The sequence below is a fragment of the Amborella trichopoda genome, chromosome 8 (assembly GCF_054954075.1).
Source record: "Amborella trichopoda isolate Santa Cruz 75 chromosome 8, AtrichopodaSantaCruz75HAP2 v2.0, whole genome shotgun sequence".
NCBI lineage: Eukaryota > Viridiplantae > Streptophyta > Magnoliopsida > Amborellales > Amborellaceae > Amborella > Amborella trichopoda.
In genome coordinates, this window is record NC_142343.1 from 3,873,947 (window position 1) to 3,890,808 (window position 16,862).

Here is a 16,862-nt window from a genome sequence, read left to right on the forward strand (position 1 = left end):
AACAACCTCAAGCCAACTGGCCCAAATCAAGTTAAACCCAATAGCCAACCATTGTCCAACCATCCAAACCCGAGATCACCTGCTTGGACTAGAACATCTAATCAGGGATCCAATTCGAGTTATGGGTGTTAACCCCAAGGAGACTTAGATCCAATACACCAAGTTTTATTACACAACTTGGCGAGTCAGGGTTATATGCTATACAAACGCTGGAAGGTGGGCTCATTAAACTCAACAACCTTAGTAACCACATGACCAACAACCAACATATTCGGCCCGGTCGTTTCCCCATGCCCAATATATGGGGCAACCTAGCCTGTCAGCCCACCAAATATACCAGTCCATGACAGGCAACCAGTTGGCCGGCTAAGCCATTCTTGTGCCAACGGCTTAGTTAATCAAAATGGAAGGAAATATAAAAGCCCTTCGGGACACTCTAAAAAGAATGGGGATTCTTGACTTCCAAATCCCGAAAGGCCACATGCAAGGAACCCACAGAAATCTCAAAGATCTACTGACGGGCTTCACCATACTTGAAGTCAGAAACATGTCCTCCAAGAAGGGAGATCAAGACTCACATGTTCAGGCCAACAGCTCTTGGTACAAGTCTATGACATAGGACCACCTTAAACCAATGTTTCAACACAGCCTTTCAGCTGAGCCCTTCTTGTGGCAGAGAGAAGATAATGAGGACTCGCCTATATCACTCCTAATGAAATGTTTTGGTACTTCATCAAAGATTATCACCAGGCAAAACCGAGGCCTCTTACTCTAGGTTAGTTAACAACCTTTAGGAAAAACCAATAGTGTCTTTTAGCGACTACGTCGCCAGATCCAAAGATGATGCTTCTTGGGTCATTGAGTATCCGCTCTCTGATCCTGCAAAGATAAGAATCATTATTGAAAACGCCACCTATTAATATAAACTCTTCTTCAGCCAAGGTACCACACTTCTCATTTAACTTTATGTTAGAAAGAGTCAAACTCTACGAACGGGCTAGGGGCACGCTGCTAGCATCAAACCAATAGAAAACCAAGTACTAGCCACATCCCCACAATAGCACAAAGAGAGAGAGAGAGAGAGAGAGAGAGAGAGAGAGAGAGAGATTTCCCTTGTCATAGTCCCTAGTTCAGACTCATAAAAAATCCTCTCATGTTTCAAGCTCAAAATTTTCTTCTTATGACTGTTTTTATCCATTACCTTCCCCGTTGACAATTTTCTTTGACTTATGCCTTGACTCTTCACGTTTTGCTCCGAATCATGCATTCCCAATCTTCATATCATAACTAGTTTCTGATTTCTTGGTTTACTAAATTTTCTTCACTAGTTTTGCTTTGAGTCTTCCTCTAACTGTTTTTAAATCTACTTTCTTCTTTCTTGGGTATTTTTTCCTCCCGCCTCTCTTCCTCTTTAAGCTTTGGATACGTTGGCGCCGGATCTCTGGATTGGCCCATCCTCGAGCCCATTCTGAAGCATATGTTGATGTTGTTGGATTTTGCAAAGAGAGAAGCATATCTGCTTCAGGGTACACATAAAGATCTTCTTTGGCTTCTAAGAACCTCATTCCCAGCTCTGTTGGTTTTGGATATTTTATACTTACGCGGACCTGCACATGAAATAAAAAACATGCACATATGATACCTCCAATTAGTGAAAACAGATAGTTGGATCATGATATTAAGCATACCGCATTTTGATAAATTCCGTGTGCACGCTAGGCGACAAATCTAGCTTGACTACCAATGGGACTTTGCAATTCATGGAGAGCTAGGCTGTGGTCGGGAGTGTCATGCAATATTGACGGAAGGGGGATTATTGAAAGGAAAAGATCAAATGTAGTTCAATTCAAATGCAGTCCCCTTCTAAATCCATGTTATACCTCTGATTAGTGAAAATAGATAGATCATAATATTAATGTGCAGGCTAGGTGACAAACCTAGCTTGACTACCAATGGGACTTTGCAATTCATGGAGAGCTAGGCTGTGGACGGGAGTGTCATGCAATATTGATGGAAAGGGGGATTATTGAAAGGAAAAGATCAAATGTAGACCAATTCAAATGCAGTCCCCTGCTAAATCCATCATAGAGACGGATTTAGGATCTAAAACACATCCTCAGTTAATCTAGATGAATTTTCACTTTTTTCTTTTTTTGATGAAGATGAATTTTCACCTTAAATCCATAATTATGCAGATTAAGAATCGTGCATATCTATTGATCTGGGAAAATTGAAATGCATGTTCCAAAAATGAAGCTTAAAATGATATGCTAAGAATTGAAATGAATGTCTCAAAAATGAAGTTCAAAATAGTAAAATTTTAGGGTTCAATTTTTTTTTTGGATTCATAATCATGGTGGTCGAGATTATCAAATTTCGAACTTTTAGGTCCGAAATCTATTTTTAAGATAGAGTTTTGGAAGGAGACCACATTTGAATAAATGAGTTGCCTGACGCACCAAAACCCCATCATTACTAAGAACTCAGACATTCTAATATTGTAAAGCCTGTCTCATATCATGCTAATGGAGAACTGTCACAGTAGTCGAAGAGAGATTTTGACTCGGTGATTGATTCCAATTGGAAAAATAAAATATATCAGTTTCTGATAGAATGATTTGATAGACTCATTGAGGACTGCACCTAAACTCCAAGGTTGAATATATCGAATCAAAAGGACAGGCCATAGACTTCGAATGGACTTAGTGTAGAATATCCCAAGGCCTACAACATCAGCAATATAAATCACATAATTTACAATCATTTAGGCGGTACAGAATGTGCATACCAAATCATCCCCTTCCCTTATGTAACCTTTATCTTCCAACATGCGTGCAAGGCCTCGCCACCATAATTTACCCCTCTCAGAAAAACCCTTGGCCTGCTCAATTAATCATCATTTATTAAAAACACATAACTGGAGAAACACTAAGAAAAAACAGCAAGGGATAAGTTTGAAAAAATCACATATTCTAAAGCACAATATTTTCCTTCAAGAAAGCATCCCAGTATACACCTAAGCCTCAGCAGATATGTAACAGGGAATGATAACAACCATCCAGCTGGAAAATTACCCGTTCCCATATTTTGTCCATGAGCATATTGAAATTTGGCCTCTCCAAATATTTCTGTCTTGCAGTTTGACTGTAAATTGCATCTGAATAGCTACATTTGGTGATTTCGATTAATCCCTGAAAAGTCCAAACATCCATGACTATTTTTAGAACTTGGCATGCAGCCTAATCAGAATTGCATTTAGATACACTTGCTGAATGCATTCTATTCTATTCATGAGAAACAAGGAGCATAAAACTAAACCAATGGAACAAATAAGAATTGCATGCACATACCTTTTCTTCCTATACAGATTCTGATGCTATTAGATGTAAAATAAATAGAACAGAACTGCAACGAGTAACATTTATACAAATTTGCAGCTACAATGAAGCACCCCATGGTGTAAGTTGATGTCACTAGTTTAACTACTTCAATACATATGGCCATTAGAAAATGCCAAAATGGACACCCTTGATTTGCGCATAATTGTGAAATGTCATTAACTTGGTGAAGTAGGTTGGTTCTCATGCTTTCCACTTTAACTAAATTGAATACCGAGTTCAAAGGAAAATAGAGCTGGAATGCACGAGGGCTTTTAAGCTCAATGCTTCAAGGGTCCATTTTTGTTCCATCCAGTCACACTCAGCGACCATAGGGCAATTTTGTCTCTTAATACAATAATTTGAGCAGCAACTGATTTATGACAAGTCAGTATATCAACACATGTAGCAAATAAATGTCAATAATAGAATTTAATAAATTTGCCAACCCCAATTAATTGGGAAAAGGCTATGATGATGATGAATAGAATTTAATGAATTTCATTATCATCTCATACTTTTGCAATTACAATACACGTCCATAATGTTTATTCCATGAAGAAGTTTTAAAGTATTTGTTGACCAAAGAATGTTAAACAAACAATAGAAGAAATAGGATCAATGTTAATAAGTAAAATATTACAAAGAGCAATGTTAATTCAAATGAATTAAATGTCTGACATACTCACATACTGAGCTGCAGCAACCTGCAAAAAAATGGCAGCCGCATCCTTAAGATTCTCCAATTTGGGAGGTCCAGAGACACATACGTCACACCTGTAGGAAGCCAAACTTTTAGCAAATAAAAAAGTTGTGATTTGAATGACATGTCATAAATAAAAAAGCAGTAAGTGATATGATTGCTATATAGTAAGAGGAATTAATATATGTAGCGGCTTTATTTGGAAAATCCCAAGGGCAAGCTAAGCAGGCACTCCAAAAGGGATAATGTCTTGGATTGTAGCGGCCAATTAAGCTTGACCATGACCCCTGCAAATCTGCTTGCCTCGGCTCCATCCAAATTTGGCTTTCTAGATACCCAACAAATTATATCCCCTTTTTGATGATCATGACAAAGATTTCATTGTTCCGATATGACCATTAAGTGAGCTACAATAATTTTTACTCAAAAAATTGAGATACTATAATTTAAAATGTCCTTATGTGATTTTCTTGTTAGATACATGTTTAACTCTTAATGCAGTTTCATGGAAGCATCTCCATTTTTGTTTTCCCCAACCCCGAAATTTAATCATCCTTAATAAGACATCAAACATGGGCTAGGTCCTTCCTTGCAGTCTGAAGTTTTAAATGTTGAACAACGAGTAGGAATCTCCAAGGTTTCCTTCATGCTTTCAATATCTCATTTAAGCAACTTCAAACCATTGGTCCACTGTGATCAATGTTACCATCAGTTATGTAGATGTTATTCTTTATTCTACTACATTGCATTGTTGGTAGGCAAAAGCACTGTCCAAGTTAGAAAGGTTAACAATGCATATGATAGCAGAATTTGGTTGAAGAAATTTCAATTGATTCTTCATACAACTCTCTAGATCAAACAATGAGTCTCTGATGCAAGAACAAACGCCTCGAATTTTTTAATTTTTCCTATTAAAATTCAAGGATGTATTTTTAATGGGATTTTCGGGGTTTATTTTTCTGGCTTTTAAGTATTTTATGGATTTTCGCTTTTATTAGTTTTTTAGGACATGTTTGGAAAAGTAGTTAGAATACTTTTGAATTTTTTTTATTTTAATGTCATTACGGATTTTTCTTTTAATTAGGACTTCTATTTTAATTAGAGCTTCTATTTTTCTTTTAATCTTGGGGCCTAAGTAAAGTCTTTATTATAAATAGGGATTCAAAGAAGGTTATAAGGAGATGGACGTGATTTTGAACTAAAGAAGAGAGCTTTGCTCTAGAATCCCTGGTTAGGGTTTTGTGTAGGAAAACCCTTAGGATTCTCTAAGAGATTGCTCGTGTTGTCTTGAAATATTGCTGATTTAATGTTCTCTATCATTTTTTCTACATCAATTTGGTATCAAAGCTCATGTTTCTTCAACAGCAACGCTTTTACTGAATTTGTGTCAGGGTTTGCTAATTTCAGCCGAACTTTAAATGATCTCAGCCTAAGGTTTGATAACTTCAGCCTCGATTTTGCTGATTTTCTGCCTAGGGTTTTTGATTTCGGCATACCTATGGCAGCAAGAAGGGGACATGGAAGGGAACGTAGATCTTTCCCCAGGATGCCAGAGATGAAAAAATTGCAGATCTCAGGAGACAAGCTCAACAGCTTGCATATTAACTCACATACATCACTCATGGACTAGACGGTGATTTTTCGGCACAAGAAGACGCCGACCACAATCTTTTTGTTGCCATGCTTCGCATGGGAGTCAAGTGAAGAGGAAAATGAAAGAGGCCTACATGTGGAGCACATCTCTCTAGGTTTTCAATATGAAGGTTGATATTCCCAATTGTGACGGTAAGCCTCAACCAGGAGAATTTGTTGACTAGTTAAATATCTTAGAGATGGTTTTTGATTACCAAGAAGTCCTTGAAAACAAAAGGAATCTCTTCCTCATATCCTTGACGGTCGTCGTGATTTCATGGGTGATCCAATTTTTTATGAGGAATCTTTTAATGGAGTTAGTGATCTTGTCTTTGATAGTAATCCCATCTTTGATGAGGGTCCTATTGCTAATAATGATTGGTGGGTATTATATGTGGAGAACAACAAAATGAAAAACTCCAAGGAGAATCAATAGGTGAGGTTGTTGGTTTGGTCATCGAATCTAGTGCTCATCATCACGATGCTCTCTTGGTTTGTCTATGGTTGAACCAAGCATGCATACCATACCTCGTCCATCGACATACAAAAACCATTTCCTGGATGCGTTCTCAAAAGAGTTCGTGAGTGTATCAGTCGATTGCAAAGACTATGTTTAAATGCACAATGGCTCTATCTGTATTGAGCCAATAACCCACAGTTCCCAAGATTTAAGGCATAATGTTAATTTGAAGAAGATATCATTTTAGTGCAGGATTCATCTTAGCCTATTTCAAAATTTGAAAACGAGGTTTTCCAACCAGAGGAGTTTGATGCATGAGAAAATGCCTCGCATGTTTGAAATTTTCTTATTAAAATCCAAGGATTATTGTTTAGGGGATTTTCAGGGCTTAATTTTCTGGTTTTTAAGTTTTTATGGATTTTAGGGTTTCTTTTTTAAGTTTTTTAGGATGTTTAGGAGATGTTTTGAAAAGTAGACCTATGGAATTATTCGTTTTATCAGGGTTGAAAATATCTTTATAGATTTTTTTAACTAGTGCTTCTATTTTATTTAGAGCTAAGATTTCTTGGGGTGTAAGTATGGTCTTCATTATAAATAGCAATTGGAAGAGGGTTGTAAGGAGATTGACATGATCTTGAAATAAAGAAGAGAGCTTGGTCTAGAATCCCTGGTCAGGGACTTGTCTAGGAGAATCCTCAGATTCTCCAAGTGATTGCATGCATCGTCCTGAAATATTGTTGATTTTCTGTTCTTCTTTGAATATTCAACATCAATTTCCATCAGAATATGGCAACAAATGTAAGGGACCACATGCCTATATTGTCATCGAACGTGTGAAGAAGAGAATACCCAATGATCGATAGATTCATGTATCTGTAAAACTTAAAGTTTTTAATTGAAACACAATAAAGTAATGCACAAGAAATAATGCCAGCACCTAATAAAGTTCTTTCTCTATCGTGGAAAATTGATGACTAACATCAAACAGTAAACACTTTACATGCCCTAATGATATGATAATCAGAGAGTAATGCGCACACATGTTTGCTGGCCTAGTAGTAAATATATTAGAGGCAGACCCAGTCACTCAACATAGAAAAAATAACTAAAGATAGCTGCTCTAGTGAGATGGGTCTAGCAGACAATCTCAAGATAAAAAGGAAAATCTTATGTCAGGAAAAAAGACATACAAGAAGCACTGGCCACTGATAAGTTCTTCTCCAAAGTACTTTACAAGTGTTTTAGCTCGACAGCATGATGTAGCCATCCCATATCTGCAACCTCTCATGGATATCATATTTTCCATATCCATGAAAGGAGAACAATAGTAAACATAAAAGAAAAAGAAACCACCAAGAGCAACAACTTCCGAAGCATACCTGAAGCAATCAGACAGCATCAATACTGCATTTTTTGCCTGTTCTGCATCTCTTTTACTAGGTAGAAGTGTTGGAACTCTTGAAAGATCAGCATATAGAGCTGAGAAAGCAAAACATTTCAAAGTGATTCAAGAAATGATAGGAAGAGGGCTCGTATGAAAGATTCTATGAAATATGTTTGAATGATTGTTCAAATTATCAGATAAAAAAAATAAAAAGTTTTTGGTCCAGAAAATCAGAGGTCATTTGTGAATAACCATTATCAATCTATACACATTCTAAATGAAATCATGTGTTCAATGAATAAACAATGGAATATGCACTCTTATGGGAACAATACAAGTCATTGCGTGTAGTCCTTGGCCATTATCCTGCCAAGTAGAACTCAGGATGGAGCAATCATGCTTTTCAAGGTTATTGAGAATTTGAGAGGCATCCCGTACATCCATATTTGAAATACATATAGAATTCTGTCATGACGGGTCATCAGCATATTGGTAGGATTACCATGGTACCCAAATAATTCATGAGCCATCCATTATTGCTCATTGTTACTTTTTCAAGGATGTGATGAGGATGGAAGTTGCAATCAGTGTGTTTCTTTAGTGACTTGGACATTGCCATGTCTCTTTTCATATTCATGAATGGAAGGTATGTCAACAATTTCAACTACTTGGATGATTTCTACTTTTTTAGTAAAGACGCATTTGTTAAAATTTAAATGGTGCACTTGGCCATTCGTATGTGTCATATTCTTCCTCTAAGTTTCTAGCAAGTGATGGCAATCCCAATTCTAAACTACTCATAGGAAATTCCAATGTGATGATGAATACCATGTCTTAAGCTATGATTCACAAATACTTGTAAATGTTTACATGCCGATATTGATACCAAATATTGCTAGCATACTCGTAAACAAATGACATAACTATGAACAGTATAATATAAATAAAACAAAATATTATGCATCATGTATGGTTTACATATGTATCAACATATGGGATGCATCATGATATCGTTTATATATATATATATATATATATATATATGGGAAAAGACCCTGTCAGCCCATGGGCTGACTTCTACAGTAAACGCCCACGGTCCATATTGAATATGGGCCAATCTGACAGCCATGATCTCATTTCGTATTTGAATTTTCATTTTTTTTCTACAAACCCAAATCACTTGAAATTTGGAGCGTCTATTCTTTAAAAATAGTAGAATCTAATAAAAATATAAAAATAATAATTCACAAAATATAAATGGATCAAAATACCCCGAAATGTTTTAGAAGTATTTTGGTCAATTTATATTTTGCAATTTTTTTTATATATTTTTTTATTAGGTGCACCTTGATGGGAAGAATGAACACTCCAAATTTCAAGTGATTTGGATTTGTAGAAAAAAAATTAAAATTCAAATACGAAATGAGGTCGTGACCGTCAGATCGGCTCAGATTCAATCTGGGCCATGGGCGTTTACTGTAGTAGTCAGCCCATGGGCGTATGGAATCCACTCCCTATATATCAATGCATTGAATGCACATATTTATGTTTTATAATATCTATAGATGTATTTGATACGACAACTCATATCCATATCCATATTCAACATATGCTAAGTCGTATTCCATTCTTAATATCCATGTCCATATCCCTACTCCTATCTCCGCATCTTAGATCTTAAGCCTACAACTGTTATGCCTAGGGTTTTGTAATCACTAGATGCATATAAAACTCTGTGAACACCGCATCTTTGGTTAAAAGAAGTATAGGCAGCATAAAAAGGTATCTTTTATTGACTATCAATATTGGAGACAAATATCTGTTGTGGTAAGCCTGGTTTAATGGGCCAAAGGTAATCAACATGCAGACTATGGCCACCCTAGTTTTCAGAAAACCAATATATAACACCATATGAAGAATTTTGAAGGTTAATTAATACCCAGTCCATGCTAGTAAATTACTCCGAGAAAAAGAAAAAAAGGAAGGGAAAACTCACTGCATTCAGCTAACTTTCCATCTCTTCCAGCTCGACCTGCTTCTTGGTAGTATGCTTCCAAACTCTGCAGAAAACATAAACCATTAGATCGTGGCAGATATTAGTGCAAATGTGTTATACGAATCAAGTTTTTGCGATTAAAATGTTATAGAAGGTCACTAATTGAGAACAATACATGCTTATAGGATCCCATGTTATGAGAGAGTCCTCTGATATCAGATACATAAGCAAATTGCGTACACTCCTTTGAGTTGAAAACATATAACTTCAGCAATCATTCAAATATGAAGAAGCATCAGACACAACAGAACAATGAAAAGGCTCCTTTCTTGAGAATACTATTAGTTGCAAATTAATCAAATATTAGTATATTTGAAGAAATCAAGCACACTAAAATACACACATGCATACATACATACATTTGATATAGACATGCATAACATGAGAGAGAGAGAGAGAGAGAGAGAGAGATGTTTGTAAAATTTGGATTTTGAAGGTTGTACAGGAGAATCTAGAAGATTTAGTTTAGCTATTTTGAGAGAGTGAGAGAGAGAGAGGGCGAGAGAATCTAGATATTTATTTTAGCTATTTTGAGGGAGGGAGAGAGAAAGAGAGAGAGAGAGAGAGAGAGAGAGAGAGAGAGCAATCATCAAACCTGTGGCCAGCCATAGTGAATGATTCTACGAACATTTGACTTGTCAATGCCCATTCCAAAAGCTATTGTTGCAACAACCACCTGAAACTTCAAATTGTACTTTAGACTCCAAACTGAACGCTAATGTGTATGTGCATACACATACACAAAAAGTCCCAAGAGAAGTACATCCAGTAACAGCTGCCTAGTATACCTGAAATACAAGTGCAAGTAAAAGCATGATAAGTATGACAAAAAAATGTTATGCTTCAATGTGAAGTCAAAAATATTGTATCACAACAAAATGCATCAAAAATAACTCAATTGTGATATGATCAAAATGCAACTCCAGACGTTAAAATATTTTTGAGTTACCTCTAGATTGTTTCGATGGAACTCTTCATGGACACTCCTCAAATGCCTTTTTGGTAGCTGCAGAAATTGCCAGCTTAGAATACAGGAGGAGGTACAAAGATTCTATTCGCTTCAAGTCGAATGTTTTAATACTACCCTTAGAAGTAAAGAGAACAAGTTCAAAACAGGAAATCATGTCAACTTTATAGTGAAATTCCCTCTTTCCACACTCATTGAAAGAAAAGAATCCACTCTGTCTCAACCCATTGCAACAAGAATGGCGTACACCATACATGGCCCAGCCATAAGGGATATAAAACTTGATCTAATACATATAGGAATTGCCATCAAGGCCCCCCTTTTTTTTTAGTGACATTCACACACAAAGATGCAAACAACTATACCATGATAAATAATGGGCATTCATTCAATATGTCAAAACCCAATGTTTAAAAAAATAAATAAACTGATCCATATTGGGAATTGCAATCTGGATCAGATTCAGGCGATTGAACCGGTTCCTTGCAAAACTGAGTACCAATCCAACTCACAGAGAATCACCATGCTTTGCCATAAAACAGGGTGAATCTGTTAGGGAACTGGGCGATTCTGTCAATAGCCCAATTCCCACCCATTTTAACAGCTTATATATATAAAAGCAAACGATGGTCAAATGTTTCTAATTTATCTCCCATTTCTCTATGATTTTTGCTGAAATTTGAGGGGCTTTCTTCTTTTTTGGATTCGCTTTCAGATCTGTATAAATATTTATGGATCAAAACTCCAAATCAACAAAAACAGAGATACAAATTTTGGCCTTTTTTCCCCCTTTTTATACCTGGTCCACCATTTCTAATTTCCCTCTTGTTTTTCAACATTTTTTTGTATTATTAGAGGTATTCTTGTTCTTTGCTAAATCCTTTATCAGGGATAATATTTAGATCAGCACTCCAGATCGAAAAAATCTGAGCCGTGAATTTTGTTTCTGAGCTGTGATTTTTTTTTTTTTTTGGTTCACTTTTTTCTGCAGCCCGAGTTGCCATTTTATGAGTCTCTCTCAATTTTCGTCTCTTTTGTGCGAAATTACGGGGATTTTATTCAATTTCCAATCACAAATCCATGTTTGGTGATGCACGGAGACAAGAAATGAAACATCTCTCTCTATCATGAAATCTGGACATAATGACTGGGTAATCCCTTGAGAGATCAAATCCCAGTCAACACCCTTAGCACTATTTTATTTTTTTTTTCCTGAAAACACCAACGCCTTTAGAATCAGCAATTCGTTAGCTATTCCATGATGACTCCTCAGTAACTTCCATTAAGTTCAGTTCAATAGACTATTATTATTGACTAAGTGGAAAATTTAAAAATTTTGCTGCTCACCTCCTATGAACTAAAGCATTTATAGTGCCATAGAAGAAATCACATGCAGTTATATTCACCTAAAGAATTCCATCATCATGAACCTCAAATGAATGAGCCACTAGGAAGGAGAAAAACAGGAAGTAACCAGAATTTCCCGGCCACAATCCACTTCAGAGTGACAATGTGTGCATGCCTCTCAAATAAACACACTGTTAAATAGTGAAAACTTGCTTTCTCATTTAAAAAACCCAGTGATTTAATCTAAAAACCCCTGATTATCCTCCTCTTAGATATACAGATTTCTAAACTGATTTTTTTAATACCTGGAAAAGGACACCTGAAAACAAACTGGACCCATTCATTCCATATGATCAAACAAATTTTCTACAGAATATGATGGCATATAGTACATACCTTTGCATGATAAGCTGCAGATCTGATACCGCACTTACAAAGGTGCCCAGATAATCTTACTGTCTCCTTTCTGGTAGGTACATATATAATAGTAGTACCTTCTCCTAGAGATTCTTGTGTAACTCTAAATTTCTCCACTGGTTCAACAGGATCAGATATTACCTCATCTGGATTGTACAAAGCCTGGTCTTTGACAGGATGATCCGCATTGAACTCGCCACAGGTAACTGTGAAGAAAGAACACATTTCAAAATTATTTATGGAGATGATGCCTTACAATCTTAAATCATTAACAAAACATGCACATGATAAAAATATCAAAACCAGAAATTTGGAAACAAAATTATGACACTAATAACAGATCTATGGCGGAGCTTAGTTTGATTTTGCACTATAAGGGAGATATCCCAAACCATAAGTGGGAAGTGGAGAATGACATTCCATTAAGTCCCAAAGGTTGCAACTATATTCACTTTCGCCAATATTAACAAAATAAATAAAAGAAATGAAAAGGTTAAATCAAAGTTTCAAATAATAAGTAGCAATACCATCAATATCATCCACATTTTGCTGCAGGTCTAGTTCATCCTCCAAGAAATCAACTGACAATTCATTGTCCTCTATACCATCATCAATATTATCTTTATCTGAGCTTGCTTCATCATTTGAATCATAAACGTCATCTTCAGAGCTCTCATCTCCATCAGATGTATCAGCAATTGATTTCCTTTTACTGTCAGCATCCGCTATCCTGCTTCTACTATATGTAGCTATCAATTCTTTGAAATCCCTCTGATAAGATGATACAGATGACGTTCTACTATGGCACACCTGAAAATTGTGAAAAACCAGATTTATAAACTGAGAATAATGCAGACATCAATTCAATAAATGGAAAACTCACCCACACCCTTAACACCTTAAAAGCCATCATTACTAAATGATTACATGGAATCCTGGCTTAATGGTTAGGGAGTTGATGACGGTAGAACAACATCACAGGTTTAAATCCCTGCTAACATTCCCACCAAAAAAAACTTGAGGCACAAATCGTATATCTCCCAAAAAAAGGACAGACATGATGCCAATTACTATGGAATAGCAGGATAATCGACTTACTGAAAAACGAAGATTGGGACGAAAGAATGAAGTGATCACAATCTTTGTTTCCTTTGACATGTGCAAGGATTTTATGATGTCTTCTCGTGCGTGATGTGTAGCAGTAGCAGTCAGTGCCATCACAGGGATATCATGCTCTAACGATCTTATACTACTGGTTCTGAAATTTTTTCTCAAAACAGATAACCGCCTGAAAATTTGTGAAGGTACAAGAAACTTAGCAACTTTAATGATCTTCAAACAGCACTTCTCTTTCTTTTTTCAATTGGTAATGAACCATACAATTTTAGTAAAAATTCCAAACACCCAGGCAAAATAAGTTTGTTCTTCAATGACTCTAGAGTCTAGACATTAACTGAAATTATGCAGATTTAAGAACCATGGGTCTTTTTGAATAGTGAAACCAAATAAATGATGCATGAATAGCACATGAAAGAAGCACACCTGTAGTCAGGCCGAAAATCATGGCCCCATTTGGAGACACAATGCGCTTCATCGACAGCAAAAAGTGCAATTCCACGAGTTTCTGCTAGTTTCCGAAGTGGCGCGATTAGTCTATTGAAACAAAAAAGTGGTTACTTATGTTTCTATGCATGTAAATTTAAAGTAACTAGACAAATTTAACATTAGAGTAAACCTTCTACCTTAAAATTGTCTCTGGGCAAATGTAGACTATGTTATACTTTCCATTCAGAGCTTTATCTTCTACAGAATTGTCAGGCTGCCCAGATCCCAAGAAGCAAGCTGACACACCTTGTTTGGATAACTTTAAACACTGATCGTGCATCAAACTAATAAGCGGTGAAACTACTACAACAACTTTCCCAGTCAATAATGCGGGAATTTGAAAGCAAAGTGATTTTCCTGCACAATTAATAAAGAACTAAGTTTGCATAAATTCCAAAACCAAAACATATTGAACAAGAGTAGCCCAAAAAGTACAGAAACAAGGACAAAGAAAGAAAACCCTTTTTCATGATAATTGGGTACACATACCAGATCCCGTCGCAGCAAGAACAAGACAGTCTCGATGGGCTAACCATGCTTCCAAGGCCTCCTTTTGGAAACTTTTGAGGGATGAAATTCCAAAATAGTTTTTCAGAAGAAAATTAACTTTCGTTTCCCATTTTGAATCGATGCCTTGACCTTGTGACCAATGAGTAGAATGAAAACTCGAGTTATCATTCTTTAGAGAACATAGATCCTCGGTAGGAAGCTCATTGAGAGTCATATCATTTGCAGATGATTCAACTGAGAGCATTTTTCTGTAATCTATAGAAGAGGATTGTACCATATCAGGCTTATGTAGAGGTCCACACTTGGACTTTGCTATATTGAACCCACCCGCTAAAGTATCAGAACTACCTAAAGGTTCAGATTTTTCAAGTTTAACTGATGAACTCAGATGATCTGTGATCAAAGCCTGCTTCATATGATCCTTAGAATCAAATGATCTCTGCATATTCTTGGAAGTGCAAGCTTCTCTAGATGAAGTACCATATGCATTGTTCAGGTGCTCTTGAGTTGAACTTGGCTCGAACTTTACATTGCAAGAACCAGTCAAAATGAAGTCCACCGCATCATAGAGGGATGGGCCCACAGCTTCTATAGCTGCTAGGGCAATGGGAAATTCAAATCCCATTTCTAACAATTCACTGACAACGTTATCGGTTGGTGTATTGTTTCCATTCATGGTCACACTAATTCAGTTGACATCATGCTTCTGAAAACTTAGAGAACACATTCCTTTGATGCATATGCATCTCTGTGTAAAGTACATAAATTCCAACTCCCTCTTGACCATACTAGCCGACGTTTTTGGGAGTGTTCAGTGGAGAATTATTCAAATTCTGGGAAAAAATAAAGATGCAGGTAAATGGAGTAAAATGCCAGAAAGAAAAATCTGCCACAGGTGGGCCATATGTCAGTGTGATGTCCATAATATGTGTAAGTGCCTCTAAAATAGATAAATATGGTTATATCACTCATCACAACAGGTACCTCCATGATTATAAATGAAAATGTTACCCAACGGTCAACAATCGAAAACAAACAATGATTAACCTCTTTGTTTATTCATAATTTCATAGTTCCATTTTCTTATAGAACGACCAAATAATCAATGCATTCCATTCTACCTAAAGTTACAGAAGGAAAATATATAAGATAATATATAAATAGGAGCATAAAGTTCTCTTCTTACTTGCTTTATATGCTTAAAGTTTGAACTAATCGCAAGCCCATAAAAATAAGAGTAATGCAATATGAGATTTACCCAAGCAACGTAGAGAAATACAAGGGAATAAAGTCAAGGAACTTCTACTCTAGAAACCTATTTTTTCAATGCAATTTTAGCAAAAAGGTTAGGCACAATTTACATTACTAAGTGAATTCATTCGGCAAGTAAGGTTTCTATATGTTTTGAATTTTATTATTGTATCATTCAGAATTGTTTCAAAGAGCATTTATCTGTAAATTTAAGTAATTTGTAACAATCTATTACGTTATCTACATTCTAGTTTTCCGCGATGGTTTCAGTCTTAATTTAAATAAACCATTTTCTACAATGGCTTTCGAAAATTTCTGTACAGAACTATCATCTACAATAGATTGCATAAGCTGCCCAATGTACCATTTATTCCTAGACATTGAATTGAAAGATCAAACCCTAGAGTGACAAAAAATGCAACTCAATTAACTTGCAGAAATGGGTTTCATCCATGGCGCAATAGACGAGATAAAATCACATAAAGCCTTCAAAACTTTCCAACAAAAACAAATACAGAAAATAAGACCATAATTCATCAAGATAAGATTAAGAATGAAAATATTCAGAGACCATAGGTCTTACCTTGAGCAAAAAACTCATACACTAAAAAAGACCGCATAAATGTCTGAGAAAAAAATGGAAAGAGGAATTGCGATTTTCGCAAACAGCGAGCAATTTCGCAAAGGGCGGGCAAATATCATGAAACGGTTGCCAGGGCATTTATAGGTTAGGGCCTGAATTATGCTCCCACAGGAATATACTGTACATATACTCCCTCTGTACGAAGACCATTTTGAGGGGATTTTTTTCATTACGCAATTTTCGGAAGGACCTAAGAAACACTAGCTGATTATTTTTAAAAGATTGAATTTTGATTTTTCTGACCCTTATATCTCATATCAAAATTAGATGGTCTTCTTTCAATTTTGAGACATGCATATAGAGGGTGCAATTAGGAAACTCACTTTATTAAGGTTAATGTATGGGTTGAAGCGGTTTCATCCCTAAAATTTGGGGTCCTAAAATTGAACCTGGATTCCGTTTTTGCCCAAGGGACTAAAGTACTAAACTATAATATTACTCCGACCGGAGTATAATATATTGGAAAAATTGTATAAAACCCCAAAAAAAAATAGACTTTCTAGGTATTTA

General features: G+C 36.0%; 1 protein-coding gene across 6 annotated transcripts; it reads right to left on the reverse strand.

Moving 5' to 3' along the window:
* Positions 1 to 144: 144 nt before the first annotated feature.
* RECQSIM (RECQ helicase SIM) lies at positions 145 to 16,537 on the reverse strand. 6 transcript variants are annotated; one of them, XR_016060391.1, is made up of 17 exons: positions 16,293 to 16,537; positions 14,438 to 15,291; positions 14,086 to 14,305; positions 13,886 to 13,996; positions 13,442 to 13,631; positions 12,871 to 13,153; positions 12,323 to 12,549; positions 10,562 to 10,618; positions 10,208 to 10,288; positions 9,553 to 9,616; positions 7,552 to 7,651; positions 7,363 to 7,446; positions 4,067 to 4,154; positions 3,075 to 3,191; positions 2,789 to 2,881; positions 1,202 to 1,607; positions 145 to 879 (listed from the first exon to the last, which is right to left on the reverse strand). XR_016060391.1 is itself a non-coding variant. In XM_088873412.1 (16 exons), the coding sequence occupies exons 2-16, from the start codon at positions 15,132 to 15,134 to the stop codon at positions 1,311 to 1,313; spliced, it is 2,709 nt and encodes a 902-aa protein (XP_088729538.1). In that variant the 5' UTR covers positions 15,135 to 15,291; positions 16,293 to 16,537; the 3' UTR covers positions 933 to 1,310. The 6 variants fall into 6 exon arrangements, 2 of the variants coding, with proteins under 2 accessions (XP_088729538.1, XP_088729539.1); XR_016060392.1 differs by having other exon boundaries at positions 14,438 to 15,344; positions 16,293 to 16,403; XR_016060393.1 differs by lacking the exon at positions 145 to 879 and having other exon boundaries at positions 933 to 1,607; positions 10,208 to 10,400; positions 16,293 to 16,487.
* Between the last annotated feature and the right edge of the window lie 325 nt (positions 16,538 to 16,862).

Coding starts and splice junctions, on each gene's coding strand:
- RECQSIM (XM_088873412.1), bottom strand. CDS start 15,134: ATGAATGGAAACAATACACCAACCGATAACGTTGTCAGTGAATTGTTA. Junction 13,632..13,885: donor GATTTTCGGCCTGACTACAG/GTGTGCTTCTTT, acceptor ACAAATTTTCAG/GCGGTTATCTGTTTTGAGAA. Junction 13,154..13,441: donor GTCCCAATCTTCGTTTTTCA/GTAAGTCGATTA, acceptor CACAATTTTCAG/GTGTGCCATAGTAGAACGTC.